General features: G+C 39.0%; 2 protein-coding genes across 2 annotated transcripts; both read left to right on the top strand.

The window, feature by feature from the left end:
* On the top strand, positions 1 to 14,558 carry LOC141672250 (uncharacterized). Its single transcript, XM_074478806.1, has 4 exons — positions 1 to 731; positions 1,633 to 1,728; positions 13,990 to 14,057; positions 14,188 to 14,558. Exons 1-4 carry the CDS (start codon positions 99 to 101, stop codon positions 14,300 to 14,302), a joined length of 912 nt encoding a protein of 303 aa, XP_074334907.1. The 5' UTR covers positions 1 to 98; the 3' UTR covers positions 14,303 to 14,558.
* Positions 14,559 to 14,651: 93 nt separating this feature from the next.
* Positions 14,652 to 17,699, top strand: LOC141673936 (uncharacterized). Its single transcript, XM_074480664.1, has 2 exons — positions 14,652 to 16,231; positions 16,319 to 17,699. Exons 1-2 carry the CDS (start codon positions 14,652 to 14,654, stop codon positions 17,697 to 17,699), a joined length of 2,961 nt encoding a protein of 986 aa, XP_074336765.1.
* The last annotated feature ends 3,272 nt before the right edge of the window (positions 17,700 to 20,971 follow it).

The following is a 20,971-nucleotide window of genomic DNA, read 5'->3' as shown; positions in this document are numbered from 1 at the left end:
CATGAGTCATTCCAACAACCAACCAATTCCAAAATAGAAAACACAGCCTCACCATTCATTTCTCACCCTACACTAACCAAAAACTAAAAAAAAAAAGGATGGGATGTTCTTGCCTGAGCCTCACGTCATTATACAGCAGATACCTCCGTCGCTGTCTCATCTCCGCCGGACTCACCTCGCAACTCATTAACATCGACAACCAAACCCGAATCCATGTATGGGCTCCGAAACCAACAAACTCCGACACCATCCTTCCCAAACCTGCAGTTGTTCTCATCCACGGTTTCGGACCCGCTGGGATGTGGCAATGGCGCATGCAAGCCGTGTTTCTCGCTAAACTTTTCGATGTTTATGTGCCTGACTTAGTGTTCTTTGGTGAATCATTCACGTCCGGGCCTGGCAGGTCAGAGATATTTCAGGCTGAGTGCATGGGGAAGATGATGGAGAAGCTTGGTGTGCAGAGTTATTCTGTGGTGGGGACCAGTTATGGAGGGTTTGTAGCGTATCATATGGCGACCATCATGCCGGAGAAAGTTGACAAGGTGGTGATCGCAAGTTCTGGAGTTAATATGAGGTTGAGAGATAATCAAGATTTGGTTAAGAGAGCTAATATGGACAGGATTGAGGAGGTTATGTTGCCGAAGACGGCGGCGCAGTTGCGGAGTTTGATGGCCTTGGCTGTTTTCCGGAGAGTGCGCTTGCCGGATTTTTTCTTGAATGATTTTATTGAGGTCAGCTTCTACTTAATAAATTAATTAATCAATTATTATTAAGATTATAATTTTTGATTTTGTCAAATAATTCTAATAACTCTTCACTTATTGTTAAGCAGAATTCTTTTTTTGAATATTGGGTTACCTTACAAATTATAGTATTTCTTTTCAAGAAAATATCGGGAATGAGTGATAATCAAGAATTCAGCATTTGTCTTAAAATTAGTACTCCCTCCGTCCCTTTTTACAATTCCGATTTTGACTTGTAACACTGTTCATGATAAGCGATGAACTATTAATTTACGTCTAATTTATAAGATCAAATATATGAGCGATTTTGTTGAATTCGTATTTATGAATACTTTAATACACTGAAGTTTTTATATTTAATACTAATATGAAATTAAAGATATTAACAATAAAAAATGTGCATTGACAAGCGTGTACAACATAAATAGAAAACATTTCTAGGGACAGATGAAATATATTTTTTGAAAATTGTTCAAACCCAAAATATTGGATCTGTCATGCATTTAAGGTATCTGATTGCGCTGATTGTTATCGAGAATTAATAACCCGAGTAGTTTATTTATGACTAGCTTCCAATATAGGTGATCAAACATTTTTGAATTTAGAGAACTAGACAAGAAATGTATGCTATTTTCTTAGTTTACCGCATCAAACGGGACCAGGTTTCGGATACGCTGATCAGAATTCCAATCATGCATGTTTATAGTTGTAAAGTTGGTGGCCACAACAGTAATCATAGTTTAATTGATATATCAAATCATATATGTTTTGGAGCGGGCGGGAGGGAGGTCGCTCTCAGCAAGATCATGACATGTAGTATGGATATTTGAATAGTAGCAAATAAAGTGACACTAACCATGGATGTCCCGTTGTCGACACATAATTGCAGACTTTGTACAACCAAAATAGAAAGGAGAAGCTAGAGTTGTTGAAGGGCTTAACTATTGGACAAAATGACGTCGCCACATTGTCTCCTATTAGCCAGGTACACCCCCCTCCTTTCCCCACTTTCGTCCGCTGCTTCATTCACAATTTTACTCTAACTCGTTATTCCTAAAGTTTTTTTTTCAGTACACCATAATAAAGTAATTTCATGCTCCCGTACAAACAAGTGACGGTAAATGTAAATTTGTCATATTTTTAAATTTAAAATTTTTGTTTTAAATATTGAATATAAACATTTTATCTCCTTATTACTTATTTTCTTCACTTTCAAAAACTGAACTAAGTTTTGTTGATATTTTTCAATTCAAAATTTTCATATCAAATATGGGATACAAACGCTTTATTTTTTTATCACTTATTTTTTTCACTTTCAAAAACTCAGGAGTAAGAACTAAATTTTGTTGGAGTTGACCGCTTCCACTCCGGACTATTTTCTGGATATTTACGGGTCTGTTTGGGATTTATTAAAAATTGTAACTCATGTCTTAAAGCGTAAAAATACCGTATATCGTAACGTATAAGTCATTTAGGCGTTTGAATAAATTTACGTATTAGTTACTTATAAGTTGTTGAAATATTTGGTAAATCATAAATAATATGTTATAATTTTGAGAAAAATGCCCTCAAGTACATATTTAGGGGAGTTATATGAGTACGTAGTGTATTTAAATAACAAAGTTTAAAATTTTTTAATGGGGTAATAGACTAAAACATAATCAAACTGACCTAAAACTTGTAACTGGGTAACTGAACTCAAAAAATTTGCACTCGACTAATTGAACTAATATAAACTTGCAATTAACTAACTGTACTGTTAAAAAGTTGCAATTAAATTATTGGACTGATGGTCAACTTGCAATTCGGTTATCAAAGTCAAAAAAGTATAAAATAACACATATTTTCATTGATATACATTTATTTACTCAATTAAATTAATAATTTAGCTTTTAATATTAAAAATAACAATTGAAATCAAATTTGTATTTATCGAAAATCATTAAAATGAAAATCGTGTTTTAAATATTATATTATAGTATTCACGGTTAGATTTAGGCCATGTTTGGAAGTTAGTTTTTTTGAGATAAAATTAGCTTATTGTATTAAATTAGATGTTCGACCAAATGAAAAAGATAATATTGGTGATTGGTAGTTAGCTGATTGAAATGACTTTTTGGTCCCAATAAGTAGGGCAGTCAAAAAATTCGAAAATTTCGATATTCGTCCGAAAAATCCGCATTCGTATCCGAAATAAAGTGGATCTTATCCGTATCCGAAACAAAACGGATATTATCCGTATTCGAATCCGACAATTGCGGATACGGATACAGATATAGGCATATTCGTATCCGATAATATCCGAATTCGAATAAATATATTTTATATTTAAATATTTAAATAATTTAAAAATATATTATATTAAATTTATAGTGTATTTATATGTATATATACACACACATATATATATTAAATATTAAATATTATGTTAGGTCACACTTTCACTGTAGAGGGGGTGAATACAGTGTTTATTACAATCAAATCAAACTTCAAGAACTTATGTAACAGAAAACAAACTTTATTGAAACAATAAACTCTGTTACAATCTGGAACTGTTATCTCTCAGTGATGAACAAAATATCACGAGAGCTGCTAGGGTTACAGTAAATAATATTCTCGATAATGATAACACTTATAGTGTAAACCCTATGTCTGTGTTTATATACTACACAGTTACAAGATAATCGCTAATTGATATGGAATATAATTCTGCTTCCTAATATATATCAATCAGATATCTTCTATTCCAAGTATTCCATTCTTCACGGAATTCCTTCTTCATGCATATCTCTTCTTATGTTTATCTTGATCTTCTTAACTTTAATCAGCTACTGTCCTTATCTGATCGTCCTTCAGCACTTAAGTTCTGATATCTATCTCCTGATGCTTATCTCCTGATAACATAAGTACTGATAACCCTTAAGTTCTGACGTCCAGTATAAGTACTGATCAGTTAAGTACTGATTTGTTCTGTTCAAATAAGATCTGAAATCTAAACATAAAACATATTAGCCATGACATTATCAAATATATCTAACAATCTCCCCCAACTTGTAAATTAGCAAAATATACAAGTTTAACAGATATTTGATGATGTCAAAAACATTAAGTACAAATGCATGAGAAATAGACAAGATAACTACAACTTACAGTCCTTAAAGCTTTTACCAATTCAACTTCTGATAACAACTTTGGTCTGTATACACATCAGAATTTAAGTAGTTGTAGATCTTTGACTTGGCTTCATCATTTTCTGATCTCTCTGATGTCAGGAGTTGTTCTGAGATAATTCTTCAACAAACATTTCTCAGCATATCTGAGTTCATCAATCATTCTCCGTTTGACATCTTTAAGCTCTGCAGTATCTTCACCAGTTTGAAATATTGCAGCTCTGAGATCATTAATCTTTGCTTTTCTCAACCCCCGATCTAGTCTTATGACATAAGCTTTGTTAGACTCTAGATTGAATTCAAGCCCCTTAATACCAAGATATGTTCTGATCTGTGCAGTATTAGGCTTCATATCAACAATATCACCATTGTGATTTCTGTACTTTGGAACATATCTGCTGTCAGACTTAACAGAATAAAGCCTTTTCTGTCTCTGAATCTGTTCTTTCAAGTAGTTTGCAGCAGTCTCTGTTATTCTGTTATCCACTTGAAGTAAGAAAAGTACATGCTCCAATTCTTTAAAATACTTCAAAGGAATGGCATTTTGTCTTATATGATAAACCCTACCATCTGTCATGAAATACAACATGATGTATTCTTTCAAGTAGGTATGGTAAACCATCTGTACAGATTCTAGTTGATTCAATCTCTCAGGAGTTGCTCCAATACCTGGTTCACTCAAGGAAGTTGGATCATCGGTAGTGTTGTGTACTCTTCTTTCATCAGCACTTCCCAATCCAGTTTTATCTCTAGCTTCCTTTCCAGTAACTACTCTTGCTTCAAAACCACTTGGAGTAGTCTTCAAAGATTGAGTCTGTTTTGCTTTAGTGAATCCTGGTAGGAGTGTTTTAGATTTATTTTCTGATATCAAGTTAACTTGAGCACTGTCAGAGGTTACTTGCTTCTTCTGAATATCAAAACTTACAATTTCTTGACTCTGAACAACTTGAGCCATGTCAGAGGTTGTTTTAAGAACTTTTCTTGAAGTCAGAGCAAGATCATCTTTTCCATCAGTAATTTCTTCTTCCTCAGGAGGTACATAAGGCTTGATAGGTTCACCAACCTTTTCTTTACCCTTGGATCTTGGATCTATCTGTGGTTGTGATCTAGCCAAAGTTTCTTCAGTATGTATCCTTTCTTTGATCACAATGCCTTTAGGTTTTGGAAGTAACTTTTTACCAGAAGCTTCAGATTTAGATGTGACTTTCTCTGATTTAAGTCTGGCTTCTTCTTCCTTTAAACTTTCCAAGTCCATCCCTGGATTTTCTTGAAGAAATAACTGTCTTGACATTTCCTCATCAAGATCTAGAAGTTCATCAGAACTTATCCTTTTACCAGCAGCAGAACTTATTCTTTTCCCAGTATCAGAACTTGTTCTGTGACTAGCTTGTCTTGATGTAAACCTTCTACCTTGACTATGACCACTACCCATTCCAAAGTTTCCTTGGTCATCTTTTCCATCATCCTTTCCTTGCAGTGACTTGTTGGTTTTGCATTTGGACTTAATTACCTTCTCCCCCTTTTTGGCATCAGCAGGTAATAAAAGAGAGATAAGTAGTTCCACTGAGGTCTGGATTTCAGTAAGTTGCGATTGCTGAGAAGCTTGATTTGTCAGAATTTGATCAATCTGAGCTTGTTGCTTCTCTTGAGTTTTCTCAATATAAGCAACCCTGTCAATGGTAGGTTGGAAGAACTTTTTCTTATCAATTTTCCAAACTTGTTCCTGTTTGATAAAGTTCTCCTGAATCTTGTGTAGCTCTGCATGAGTGTTGGAATGAAGACCTTGTAGATGTTTAGTACTCAATGCAGTGACTCTAAGCTGGGTTTTAAAATCATCAGAATGTAACATTTCATCAGCTTTAGTCAAGTGCTCAGCAAGATGTAAAGCATTTGGAACACATGAAACTGAGTTCCATTCCTTAGTCCACTCCTGTCCTGCAGGAGTTTCACTCCAAGGTACTGGTGCATCCCTGATAACAAACTCCTTTACCAGTTCAGACTTAGGAAGAGTCAGTGGAGGAGTATGTCCTGAAGGACCTGCTTCATCAGCATCTACAGTTGTAGCAGCCTCACCAGTATCTCCAACATTTGCAGCATCAGAACTTAGAGAATCAGTATCTTCTGATAAGACAACTGTGTGAGTAGCAATGGAGGCTTCAACATCCTCTAATTGCTGATCTGATACTAAGTTCTGATCAACAGCCATATCCTGATGCTCACCTAAAATCTGATCATCAGCATCTTGATGCAGAGAAGGTGTTAGTGATAACTCAGGAGTTTGAACAGCATCAGTAACAGTTGTTGTGGAAGGATTATTTGCTGTTGGAGCTTCTAAGAAAAGTATTTCAGGCACAACCAGGTTCTGAATATCAATTTCAGCACTTGTGCCTGGATCAACAAGAGACATAGAAGGTGAATTAGCCTTGTCAGATACAGGTTCCTGAGATGGAGTTGATGGAGAAGAAGTGACTGGAGCAAATTCCTTGTCTTGTGAGATCAGAGATTCTTGATCCCCTTCCTTAGCTGCTTCCTCCTCATCATCTGAAACTGGCCTTTGTGCCCTCTGTTTCTTGTACTTCCTTGTTGATTTGGATTCCTTGGGAGTTTCAGGAACCGTCATACGTCTAAGCCTCTTGAGAAGCCTAGAACCCCCAATTGCAGAATCCGTCTGAGAAGTTGCCTTCTCAGCTTCATTTACCACAGGTTCTGAAGAGGAAATCTGATCCTCAGAATCTGATTCATCTCTCAAAGTAATGCTTCTCTTCCACTTCAACATATGCGAGTACAAACTGAGACTGAAATCATTCCAAGTTCATTTACCAATTTTGTAAAGGTAGCTTCACACAGTGGTTTTGTGAAGATATCTGCTACTTGTTGATCTGTGGGAACAAAATGCAATTCCACTGTACCTTCATCCACATGTTCCCTGATGAAATGGTACCTGATGCTGATGTGCTTTGTCATAGAGTGTTGAACTGGATTACCTGTCATAGCAATAGCACTTTGATTATCACAGTAAATAGGGATTTTGAAATATGTTAACCCATAATCCAGTAACTGATTCTTCATCCAGAGAATCTGTGCACAGCAGCTTCCTGCAGCAATATACTCTGCTTCTGCAGTTGATGTGGAAATTGACTTTTGTTTCTTGCTATACCAAGAAACCAACCTGCCTCCAAGAAATTGGCAGCTTCCACTTGTGCTTTTCCTGTCAATTTTGCAACCTCTGTAATCAGTAATATCTACTGAATTACCAGTATCCTTATCCAGTTTTGTTGCAGTGGCCATGGGAGTGGATGCACTTGAACAGTCTTGCATTCCAAATTTCTTCAGCAAGTTTCTGGTGTACTTAGATTGACAAATAAAAGTTCCTTCTTCACTCTGTTTGACTTGAAGGCCCATAAAATAACCGAGTTCTCCCATCATACTCATCTGATATCTTGACTGCATTAGTTTGGCAAACTTTTTGCAAAGTTTGTCATTTGGAGACCCAAAAATAATATCATCAACATAAATCTGGATCAAAAGTAAGTCCTTGCCATGGTTGAGATAGAACAGTGTTTTGTCAATAGTTCCTCTGTTGAATCCACTTTCCAGAAGAAACTGAGCTAAAGTCTCATACCATGCTCTAGGAGCTTGCTTAAGTCCATAAAGTGCTTTATCAAGCCTGTAGACATAATCTGGATGTTTGGAATCTACAAAGCCTGGAGGTTGTTCAACATATACTTCCTCTTCCAATTCTCCATTGAGAAAAGCACTTTTCACATCCATTTGAAAGACAGTAAACTTTTTGTGAGCAGCATAAGCCATGAATATCCTTATGGCTTCTAACCTAGCAACTGGAGCAAATGTTTCATCATAGTCAATTCCCTCCTGTTGAGAATATCCTTTTGCAACCAGCCTTGCCTTGTTCCTTACAATTATGCCATCACTGTCAGTTTTGTTTCTGAATACCCACTTTGTACCAACAACCGATCTATTCTTGGGTCTTGGCACTAAGGTCCAGACTTTGTTTCTTTCAAATTCATTCAACTCTTCCTGCATTGCTTTCACCCAATCAGCATCTTGAAGAGCTTCTTCCACTTTCTTTGGCTCAGACTGAGAGAGAAAAGAATTGTAAAGACATTCATTCGAAGTACCTGTTCTAGTTCTGACACCTGCCTCAGGATTTCCAATTATCAAATCAGGTGTATGTGATTTTGTCCACTTCCTTGCAGATGGAAGATTTTCTCTAGAACTGGATGCTCCCCCATGATTCATGCTGTCTTCGGTTTCATTTTCTGATGCTCCCCCTGAAACTATGCTCTCTGAGTTGGATCCTTCAGTATTTAGATTTTCAGTACTTGGCTTATCAGAACTTGACGAATCAGAATTTGAAGAGCCAGATGTATGTTCTGATGCTTCTTGAGATGTGATAATATCTTGAGTATGCTCCCCCTGCATTGGTGCATCTTCCTTTGACGTAGTCACCACAGTTTCAATAACATCAGAGTTTAATCCATCAGAATTTACAGTATCAGGACTTAGACTGTCAGGACTTGAGGTATCAGAATATGAATCTTCATTTTCAAATCTCAGCTGATCATGATCAATGCAATCTTCAAGTCCAGTGATCTTCTTGTCATCAAAAGAGACATTGATAGATTCCATGACCACTTTTGTTCTCAAATTATAGACTCTGAAGGCTTTTGTAGAAAGTGGATATCCAACAAAGATTCCCTCATCAGCTTTTAGATCAAACTTGGATAGCTGTTCAGGATGAGTCTTGAGAACAAAACACTTACATCCAAATACATGAAAGTATTTGAGATTTGGCTTCTTGTTCTTCACCATCTCATATGGTGTTTTTCCATGCTTGTTAATGAGTGTTGCATTTTGAGTAAAACAAGCAGTCTGCACAGCTTCAGCCCAGAAATAGGTTGGAAGCTTTGCTTCTTCAAGCATTGTTCGTGCAGCTTCAATGAGAGTTCTATTCTTCCTTTCAACAACTCCATTTTGCTGTGGAGTTCCAGGAGCAGAAAATTCCTGCTTTATTCCATGATTTTTGCAGAACTCTTCCATTATCAGATTCTTGAATTCAGTGCCATTATCACTCCTCAAAATTTTCACAGAATCTTTGATCAATTTATCCAGATGTTTGACATGATCAATCAGGATAGATGCAGTTTCACTTTTTGTGTGCAAGAAATACACCCATGTGTATCTGGTGAACTCATCTACTATGACCAACGCATATTTCTTCTTTGCAATAGACATGACATTCACTGGACCAAATAGATCAACATGAAGCAGATAATAAGGCTCAAGAATTGATGATTCAGTCTTGCTCTTGAACGAAGATTTTCTTTGTTTAGCCTTCTGACATGAGTCACAAAGACCATCAGGAACAAACACTGATTTTGGCAGTCCTCTCACAAGATCTTTCTTGATCAGTTCATTTATCTTGTTGAAGTTTAAATGAGAGAGTTTCTTGTGCCAATTCCAGCTTTCTTCAATTGAGGCTCTACTTACTAAACAGATTGCAGAACCATCAGAACTTGTTGAAAGCTTAGCTTCATAAATGTTACCACGCCTGAATCCCTTCAGAACAATTTTTTCTTTAGATTTACTAACTATTTCACAATGTTCTGCAAAGAAATCAACATGATAACCTCTGTCACAGATTTGACTTATACTCAGTAAGTTGTGTTTAAGTCCTGAGACCAGAGCTACATCTTTAATGATGACATTCCCAAGATTGATATTGCCATATCCCAAAGTTTTTCCAATGTTGCCATCTCCATAAGAAACACTTGGGCCAGCTTTCTCCACAAAGTCTGATAGCAGGGCCTTATTTCCAGTCATATGTCCTGAACATCCACTGTCCAGAACTAAAATATTTTTCCTGTTGCCCTGCAATCAAAAAGACCACTAATTATTAGTTTTAAGGACCCAGACTTGCTTGGATCCTTTGGCCTTTTTAGGTTTGTTAACATTTGCAGCGGATTTAGCATCAGATTTTATGTTAACAGTTTTCTTATCAGAACTTATACTACCAGACTTTGAATCAGAACTTACACTAGAAGGAACAACAGATACTTTCTTTAAAGAAGGTTTTATTTGAGAATAATCATAGTACAAACTATGATATTCCTTACAAGTATAAATGGAATGCCATAAACTACCACAATGAAAACAAGGATCTTGTGGTTTGTATCTAACAGACTGACTCTTAACTCCTGATTTTGTAGATAAGGAGTTAATATTCTTATTCTTCCTGCAAAAAGAAGCCAGATGGTTAGAACTTCCACAGTTATGACACGCTTTCCTAGGAGCATCAGGAACAGATTTATAGTTATTGCTTTTATTCACACCTTCCTTTCCATTCCTGTTTTTCCTAGGTGATTTTACCTTGTTTGCATTCTTAACATCTTTCAGCTTATGCTTAAGCTGCTTCTTTGTCATTAAGCCTATGTTAACTTCAGCTGTCTTTTCCTGTTTTAGTTTGTCAGAAGCTAATTCCTTTTTAACTTCTGATTTCTCATTTTCAGATTTTTCAGTTACAAACTTAACAGGTTTTAACTTCGGCTTTTGCTTATCAACAGGCTTAATTTCTACAGTTCCTTTTTCATTTTTATTTTCTCCATAACCTAAGCCCTCTTTCCAGTTTCCACTGCTTAGCAAATTTTGAGTTGTTTTGCCAGAGTTAGTCCAAGTTCTGATACTCTCTCTCTCCTTTTCTAACTCAGTTTTTAGAGATTCATTCATTTTTAGCACTTCATCCCTAATATAAAAAGCATCATCTCTATCCTGCTGAGTTTGATGGAACATGACTAACTCTTTTTCTAAGAAATCATTTCTTTTCCTAAAAGCAAGATTTTCAGAAGTTAATCTTTCACATGTTAAAGTTTGATCTCTATAACTAACAAACATGGTTTTAAGATATCTTCTCAACTCATTAATATCATCAGTATGAAAAGCATAAGTAGTCTGAGGTACCTTTGTTTCAGCAGCTTCAGAACTGCTCTCAGAACTTGATTTATCAGCATTTGCCATCAATGCATAGTTCTCCTCACTTTCAGAGTCTGAGGTGTCTGTCCAGCTTTTCTGCTTTGTGACAAGAGCTTTGCCTTTGTCACTCTTGGTCTTCTTGCAATCAGGAGATATGTGGCCTTTCTCACCACAATTATAACATTTAACATTAGCGTAATCTCCTCTGTCAGACTTTCCTCCTCTTCCTTCAGATCTTCTGAAATTCTTCTTATCAGAACTTATGCCTTTCCTGGAAAACTTCTTTCCCTTCCTGAACTTCCTGTATGCAATCTTTGTGATTCCTTTCACCATAAGAGCACACAGCTTCATCATCTCCTTATCAGCATCAGTTTCAGGCAAGCTTTCAGAATCTGAGTCATCATCACTCTCAGAACTTGATGACTCAGTATCAGACTTTATGATAAGAGCTTTACCCTTGTCTTTCTTTGAGGAAGGTGGTTTGGGGGATTCCTCTTCAGCCTTGAGAGCAACTGTCCTTGACTTTCCTCCTTTCCTCTTGCTTCTTTGTTCCATCTCAAGTTCATGAGTCTTGAGCATTCCATAGTTTTCATCAAGAGTTGTTTCATCAAGATTGTAGTTGTCTCTTATTGTTGTTGCCTTCAAATCCCAACATTCAGGAAGAGCTAACAGGAATTTAAGGTTTCTATCTTTAAGATCATACTCCTTATTAACCAATGACAAGTCATTCAAGAGTTTGACAAATCTATCATATACATCAGTCAATGACTCATTAGTCCTAGAGTCAAAGTGTTCATACTCTTGAGTGAGTATTGTCTTCCTGTTCTTCTTAACTGTTTCAGTTCCTTGACACCTTGTCTCCAGTGCATCCCATATCTCCTTAGCAGTCTTGTAGTTGATTACCCTGTTTGACATTACATTATCAATGGCACTATGCAATAAGTGTCGTACCTTGGCATCCTTAGCAATAGATGCTATATCTTCAGCAGTGTAATCACTCTTTTCCTTTGGTACGGTCTTTGCTGCTTCACCTGCAACTACAACAGCGAGCTTGGTAGGTTTGTGAGGCCCTTCCTTGATTCTATCAAGGTATTCTGGATCTGTTGCTTCCAGAAACATGGTCATCCTTACCTTCCATATGGGATATTCCGATGGTCTCAATATGGGAACTCTGATAGTCTCATATCGACTCTGAGTTGATGTCTTTGATGATTCCTCAGTTTTGGTAGGCTTAGTTGGAGTTTCTGTGTCAGACATGATTGTGTTTGGATCTTTAACTGTATGTGTGTTAACAGAAGGCTCTGATACCACTTGTTAGGTCACACTTTCACTGTAGAGGGGGTGAATACAGTGTTTATTACAATCAAATCAAACTTCAAGAACTTATGTAACAGAAAACAAACTTTATTGAAACAATAAACTCTGTTACAATCTGGAACTGTTATCTCTCAGTGATGAACAAAATATCACGAGAGCTGCTAGGGTTACAGTAAATAATATTCTCGATAATGATAACACTTATAGTGTAAACCCTATGTCTGTGTTTATATACTACACAGTTACAAGATAATCGCTAATTGATATGGAATATAATTATGCTTCCTAATATATATCAATCAGATATCTTCTATTCCAAGTATTCCATTCTTCACGGAATTCCTTCTTCATGCATATCTCTTCTTATGTTTATCTTGATCTTCTTAACTTTAATCAGCTACTGTCCTTATCTGATCGTCCTTCAGCACTTAAGTTCTGATATCTATCTCCTGATGCTTATCTCCTGATAACATAAGTACTGATATCCCTTAAGTTCTGACGTCCAGTATAAGTACTGATCAGTTAAGTACTGATTTGTTCTGTTCAAATAAGATCTGAAATCTAAACATAAAACATATTAGCCATGACATTATCAAATATATCTAACATATTAAATATTATATTTATTTTTATTTAGTTCCCATTTACAAGTTTATTTTTATTCAGTAAATATAGTTACAAGTTTTTATTAATCTAGGAATGTAAATGCAAGTTGAGGTTGAGTTCAGTTTTATAAGTTGCAAGTTCAGTTTTTATTATGTTAGTGATGTTAACATTAGTGAACTAAATGCAAGTTTTAATTTCTTGAATTAAATAAATGCCAGTTTTTTGAATTCAGTAACCCAATTACAAGTTTTATGTCATTTCGATTATATTTTAGCCTATTAACCCATTTTTTAAATTAAGTGCTACAATTACAAAAGTACTCATCATATATTTATAATAAAAATACTTTGCACGTACTTGGTACTTAGGAGCATTAAAGTAATAAGCAGAGTACATATTTTCTCGAGCCTTTAACAAAGGTAGCAAAATGCAAACAGAGAAAGCTTGGCATGGTTGTGAAAATCAAAGATAATTTAAATTTAGCAATAGCTTGGTTCTACACATACAACTAGAGCAGGCTATTTGTGCTGGTTTGAATCGGTCGCTATCAATTTGTACAGAAGTCCAATTCTTTCCAATTCAGCCATTGCCCACGGTAACCTGCGACTGCAACCTGTTGTTCGAGTCTGTCAAACGGTAATCTGCGACTACAGCACCCCCCCTCCTCCTACAACGCCAAGACCATATTCTATGGCACACACACCGCAAAGCTCTGCCTCGATAACGTCCGACAGATGTCCATGGCTCTAGTAACTTCCAAAACACAAATTACTATCAGTAATACAGAAACAGGATGATCACAAATCAAGCACTACATGGTAGATCATTTTATCATAATTGAAACCTAAAAGGGCTTCCATCAGAAACAAAGTCATGACTGGTAAAATTGATAAAAACATAACATCTCTTCACAACATTAGCGGTATGTTATCTTTTTAGCAACTTACAAAACCTGTAGAAAATTCTTAATATTTTGTATAAAAACCAAGCATATATAACTACATAAACCATTTCCACATAATCTAATTACACATAATCCAAATGATAACCTGATTCCATCATAATCATATCTTGCAGATCACAACACAGAATTCATATATTTCATCAATCCTTGCATCATTTTCATATATATATATATATTGACAAAGTATGCCATCGTGCAGGAAGTGTTGATCATTTGGGGAGACAACGACAGAATATTTTTGTTAGAGAAAGCTCAAGAACTTAAACAGTTAGTCATTCCCTCGTAAAAAAACATATATATATATATATTTTAATTTATAATGTCCAGTTCCAGTATATCTCACAAGAAAAACATTATAATGCATGTAATTTATTTAAATGAAAATAAATGGATGCAGGATATTGGGTGGCAATGTGAAGTTGGAAGTGATAAAGAAGGCATCACATGTACCGCAGCTAGAGCATCCACAACAATTCAATGCCATTCTCAAGAATTATTTATGTGGATTATAGATACAACGTTTGTTGCATCACTTGTTCAATTTTTCGGCTAGCTAGCTGGGTACCATTTGTCGAACTTTCAAGATTATAATTCTTGAGTTTTGTTGGACCAGGACAAGACGGCCCAAATGAATTATAGTTAGAATAATCACAATACATTATGTAAAGCCCAAGAAGGCCCAGATTGTAAGGATTGAGCCCATTTGGGACTTAGTATAAATAAAGGACAACAATCCCATTTGAAGGGGTTGGCTAATTAAGCAAAGAAGATCATCTCCTAAAAATATAGACTAATAATAATATAATTGGTACATCATTTGGCGCTAGAAGGAGCTTTGCTTTAACAAGATCCAACCAGAAGATGATTGTAGAAGAGCTTGATCCGGGAACCGCCGGACCAACTCAGGTAAAGAAGTTGACGGCAGAAGTTGCCGCCGACCCCTCGACCCACGACGATCGCGAGCTTCCAAAACAACCGGCATTGAAGCCGAAGTGTTTGTTCCCTCCACCTGAGGCTCCTCCAGAAGATCAATTTCTAGGATTGAAGGACTCTCTCCAAAGGGACAGAAAAAGAAAAGCTGTGTCAGACCAGCGTTTTAGAGTTCAAACATCTAAAGGAAAAAAAGTTCTCTCGAGCGACGTTCAGCTACATTTGGAAAAGAAAGAAAGGCTAAAAGCCCAAAACCAAGGAAATCCGAAAGATTCCCTTGATTCAGATGAAGAACTCGAGTTTCTAGAGCGCGAAGCTCAGAGATTGCAGGCTAAACTTGAGCGAAAACGTGAGATCCACCGTCTCCGTCGAGAGCTCCAACAAACTACAATTCAAAATGAAGGACAAGATGATGAATTTTATGATGAGGATGATGCGGAGTACGAATATGAGCCCTCGGCGGAGTCAACATATTCGCAACCTCGCGAACGTCGACAGAGGACAGTGTCATCTGCCGATGTCTCACATCAGACAGAATCCACAGAATCTATATCTCACGAGGAGTTCGCTAAAATGCAGGAAGAAATCGCCCAGATGCGTACCTTGATGAGAAATCAGGCAGGGTTTGAAACCGTTTCTGAGAGCCCCCTATCATTAGTGCTTGAGAAGGCGCACATCGACAGGACGTTGAAAACGCCTGCTCTCGATCATTTCGACGGATCCTCGGACCCGTTAGCATTTCTAAATACATTTGACGGTCGCATGGCTTTCTTCGGCCACTCGGAGATCGCTAGGTGTCAGTTCTTCTCCACTTGCCTTCAAGGCACGGCTCTCCGATGGTACAGTAACTTGCCACCTCGGTCAATCGACTCGTGGACAACTCTGAAAAGCAAGTTTCAAGCCCGATTTTCCAGCAACTACAAAGGAATCAAAGTTACTGCATCCTTGATGACAATGCATCAACGCTCCGGCGAAAGTCTCAGGAGTTTTCTAACCCGGTTCAGGGAAGAGATAGCAGAAATTCCAGACTTAATAGAACAGATGGCTGTCAATTTCCTGACAGCGGGCATCGATAAGTCTAGGCATGGCCTCCTTTTAGAAGAGATCTTTGAAAAAAGGCCGAAAACACTACAGGCTGCGTTCCAGATTATAGAACACCGCATGATGCTTCAAGAAGCGGTAAGCTGTATACAATCTCCACGGAGGTCGTCAAAGTACGAACGACGCCGAAGCTACAGTCCACGATCCCCTGCGAGGGAAAGGCGCCGAGAGCGACGTAGGTCGTCCCCGCCTCGCACATCGGACCTCCCCCCGAGGGATAGAAGAGAAAGGGATTGGCAACCCCACAATCGATCTGAAAAAGAGTTCACGAAACTCAATACTGAGAAAACGACAATTTTGGCGGTGTTAAAAACGGAACCGGACTATCGCCCTCCAAGACCCATGAAACCAGGAAGACCCCCAAGCTCCAGATATTGTGAATATCATGAAGACACCGGCCATACAACAGAGCAATGTTTTCAACTTAGCAATCTCATCGAAGGAAAAATACGTCGAGGGTAACTAGTCCACTATGTGCAACACGATGATGAATCCAGACGTCAGCATCGAGGCGAAAACGACCGTGTAATCGACGTTATTTTTGGCGGCGTAGCCGCCGGGGGTCTCTCCCACAACTCTCGCAAGATTTATGCTCGAGAAGTCTTTAATGTCAATCCCTCGACAGCTAAACGCCCTCGAGTGAATCCCTCCCCCGTCATTTCTTTCTCTGATGACGATTATCGTCCCGGTCTCATCGAAGGTCATCAAGATGCTCTCGTCATCACAACACGTGTGGGAAACAATACGGTTAAGAAAATGTTGGTCGATAATGGTAGCTCCGTCGACGTGTTATATCACCATGCTTTTTCCCGAATGGACATAGGAGATCGAAGACTCGAAAACTCCCGAACCCCGCTATACGGGTTCATAGGCAATGAGGTTCACGTTGTAGGAACCATCGATATGCCAGTGCTTTTCGGTTCCCCTCCCTGTCAGATTTGGAAAATGGTCAAATTCCATGTGATTAGCGCTTCCTCAAGCTTCAACGCCATTTTGGGACGAACAACGATCACCGCACTCCGAGCTATAACATCTATCTCCCACTTGAAAATGAAGTTTCCCACAGATTTCGGCGTGGGAGAAATGATTGGTGATCAAGTAACAGCAAGACAATGTTATCTAACCACCGTTTCTCCAAGAAAAAAGACAGAGGAAGAGCTAGAAGTCAATCAAGTACTAGATATCGACCCAAGAGAATTGGTTGACTCATCCACAAGCAATTCATGCTCCCCTCTCGAAGAAACAGAAGATATAGAAGTATTTGAAGGAAACCCAGATAAAACAACAAGAATTGGCAAAAACCTCTCATCAGATCTCAAAAGAGATATCACAAACCTCATTCGGGAATTCTCCGACATTTTCGCTTGGGTCCCGAGAGACATGCCTGGCATCCCAGAGACCACTGCTCGACATTCGCTGCACATCAGTAAAGACACCAGGCCTGTGCGCCAGAAACAACGTATATTCTCAGCCGAGAAAAGAGCAGCCATCGACCAAGAGGTCGACAGACTCCTCGACGCCGGTTTTATCGAGCCCGTGCAATTCCCCACGTGGATATCAAACGTAGTTCTGGTTAAGAAAAGCAATGGGAAGTGGAGAATGTGCATTGATTATTCAGATGTGAATAGGGCGTGCCCTAAAGATTTTTACCCTTTGCCCAATATCGACCAACTCATCGACGCCACAGCGGGAAACGAACTCCTGTCCTTTATGGACGCCTTTTCGGGGTATAATCAAATTAAGATGGATTCCCATGACTGGCAACAAACTGCTTTCATCACTCATAGAGGGGTCTTTGGATACAAAGTAATGTCCTTCGGATTAATCAACGCGGGTGCTACTTTTCAGCAGACAATGGATAAAATATTCTCTTCGTAGATAGGAAGAAACATGCTAATATACGTCGATGACATGATCACAAAGTCAAAAGCTACCTCCGATCACGTGACAGACCTTCGAGAAACGTTCACTAATGCAAGGGCAAATAACATGCGACTGAACCCGGCAAAGTGTTCATTCGGCCTTACTGCAGGTAAATTTTTGGGATTCCTTGTTACCCAGAAAGGCATCGAGGCCGATCCAGCTCAGACAAAAGCCATCCTAGAAATGAGCAAACCAAGATCCATTAAAGACTTACAAAAACTCACAGGGTGTATAGCCGCACTTCGAAGGTTCATTCCTCAATCTTCAAAGAGATGCCTCCCGTTTTTCTCTGCAATGAAAAAAGCTTCCAGATCATCGCAGTTTGAATGGAACGAAGACTGTGAAAAGAATTTCACGGAGCTAAAGATGTTTTTGACAAATCCTCCAGTTTTAACACGACCCTTAACAGGTGAGCCGCTACGGGTATATCTCTCAGCTTCCGACGAAACGGTCGCGGCAGTATTGGTCCGTGTCGATGAGGGAAAAGATATTCCTGTATATTACATCAGCCACTCACTACGAGACGCGGAAACAAGGTACCCTCAAGTCGAGAAACTCGTATACGCTCTCGTTGTCGCAAGTCGTAAGCTACGCCATTATTTTCAAGCGAGAGAAATCCATGTCCTGACCAATCTTCCTCTGAAAAGAATCCTGCACAAGCCCGACATAACAGGCAGGCTCGCAGCTTGGACCATCGAGTTAAGCCAGTTCTACATCGAGTATAAACCTCGAACGGCGATCAAGGCCCAAGTTCTCTCAGATTTCGTCGCCGAATGCCAGTTCCAATCCAAGACGCACAAACCTGACGAGGACCAGTCTCGTCCGTGGCTTCTGTTCGTTGATGGTTCCTCGACGTCCGGCTCTGGAGGAGCAGGGGTCATATTAATCAGCCCAGGAGGATTCAAAATTCAGCAGGCTCTCAAGTTCGGGTTCTCCGCCACAAACAACGTGGCCGAGTACGAGGCACTCATTGCCGGTCTAAAACTCGCATCCGATCTCGAAGCAGAGGTCATTGACATATTTGGGGATTCTCAGTTGGTTTGCAAACAAATAAGTGGCGAATTTAAGACGCATAATGAAAGGATGGCCCGATATTTAACAAGAACACAAGAGCTTCTTAGCAAATTCCCTTCATGGAAAATGTCAAACGTCGACAGGGAGGAAAACCAGTGGGCAGACTCTCTAGCCAAACTAGCCTCTTCCAGTCTCCCCACTAATCTCAGCCCAACATACGTCGACATTTTGGAAACCCCCTCTATCGACGAAATATCAGTCAATCAAATTCAGGCTAGGTTCGATTGGCGCCAACCCTTCCTTGAGTACATTATTGACAACAAGTTGCCTGAGCATAAGTCCGAAGCCCGCACTCTCATGTTCAAAGCCAGGAACTACTGTGTTGTGGGTTCGGAGTTATACCGACGTGCCCTCTCTGAGCCTCTGCTCCGTTGCTTGTCTCCAGAAGAGGCTCTCCAAGCGATCGTGGAAATACATACGGGAATCTGTGGAGAACACCTAGGAGGAAAAACATTAGCCCTCAAAGTTATCCGACAAGGCCTGTTCTGGCCTACAATCCGGAAAGATTGTGAAGATTACGTCAAGAAATGTCAAGCATGTCAGCTGCACGGAAATGTAAACCGTCGACCCACAACTGAGCTGAACTCTATTCTCAGCCCATGCCCCTTTTTCCAATGGGGAATAGACATTGTGGGTCCCTTTCCAAAATCCAAGAATCAGTGCCAATACATCGTAGTCGCGGTGGATTACGCAACCAAATGGGTCGAAGCAAAGCCACTTGCTAAAATACGAGAAAAAGAGATGATAGAATTCTTTATGGAATACATCATCTTTCGCTTTAGGATCCCCAGAATCTTAGTTTCTGATAACGGCACTCAGTTTGTAGGAAAGCAATTTGAGGAGGCTCTGCTCGAATTAAAAGTCCAGCACATCAAAGCATCTGTAGCATACCCCCAAGCAAATGGACTAGCAGAGGTAACAAATAGAACCATCCTACAAGGCCTGAAGAAAAGAATTGAAGAAGTACCCCGATGTTGGGTCGACGAACTACCGAATGTATTGTGGTCGTATAGGACGACTCCCCGAAGTGCGACGGGCGAAACTCCCTTCTGACTTGCATATGGAGTCGACGCTGTCATACCTGTCGAGATAAGTCTCAGCTCACCACGGATCGATGTATTCGATCCCGCTCTATCTCTCGTCGGACTCCGCCTTCACAATGATCTGTTAGAAGAAACAAGGGAAGAAGCCCGAATGCGGATGGTTGCCCAACAAGAAAAAACTGCAAGGTACTTCAACAAAAAAGTCAAACCCAAAGACTTCAAGGTTAACGACCTTGTCTTAAGAGATTCCGCAGCGTCGCAACCCACTGTCTCAGGAAAATTCAAACCAGCTTGGGAAGGCCCTTATCGGATCTCGAGACTTGTAAGCTCGGGGACCTATGAGCTTGCGCACCTCGACGGGAAACCCATCAAAAATGCTTGGAATGGAATTCACCTCAAAAAGTTCTATCAGTAATTTAATCTCAGTTGTAACTTGTTATCTTGAGGCAGTAAAATGCCATTTCAAAAACAAACCCTCGATATAATAGGGGTCGCTACGAGGTTATGATGAACAAATTTCTTTAACTTGGAAAAAGCACAGACTTTCACTTCCTTCGCTCCTTAACTAAAAATAATCATTCATTTCTAAACAAGTGTTTATACAACCACTTCATGACGACGGTCTGGGCAATAAAATCTCTCTCATAATGTAAACACTCGACTACGAAGCTAACAAACGACTTAATGTTTCAAACTCGAGACAAATAGATAGCAAAACCAGCCAATACGTAACTGCTTACATCATAGAAATAAGTTTAAACAATGGATCGCATACCTTATACTTCTTACAAATCCAGGACCACAGTGATTACTACACTTCTCAAGTTCTGGGACTTCCATGATGTTGGTATCAATAAAGCTCTTAAACACTTAAAAAATGTTCAAATACGATTACAAAAATCACAGGGCATACCCTGCCTTCACGCGTTACCACCCTTCGATGCCAGGTCACGAAGATAGTCATCAAAGGCATGACCCTTGACGGCAAAACCAGCCTCTTCCATCCGCCGAAGGCATCGTCCATAACCGTCGCCCAGAGCACCAGCGATATCTTCAACGGCTTTCTCTACCTCTGTCTTCAAATCCGCATTTTCTTTCACGATCAACTTG

This window comes from Apium graveolens, chromosome 7, assembly GCF_009905375.1.
Source record: "Apium graveolens cultivar Ventura chromosome 7, ASM990537v1, whole genome shotgun sequence".
Taxonomy (NCBI): domain Eukaryota; kingdom Viridiplantae; phylum Streptophyta; class Magnoliopsida; order Apiales; family Apiaceae; genus Apium; species Apium graveolens.
Note: the sequence above shows the minus strand (reverse complement) of the source record. Positions and strands in the feature narration are given on the sequence as shown.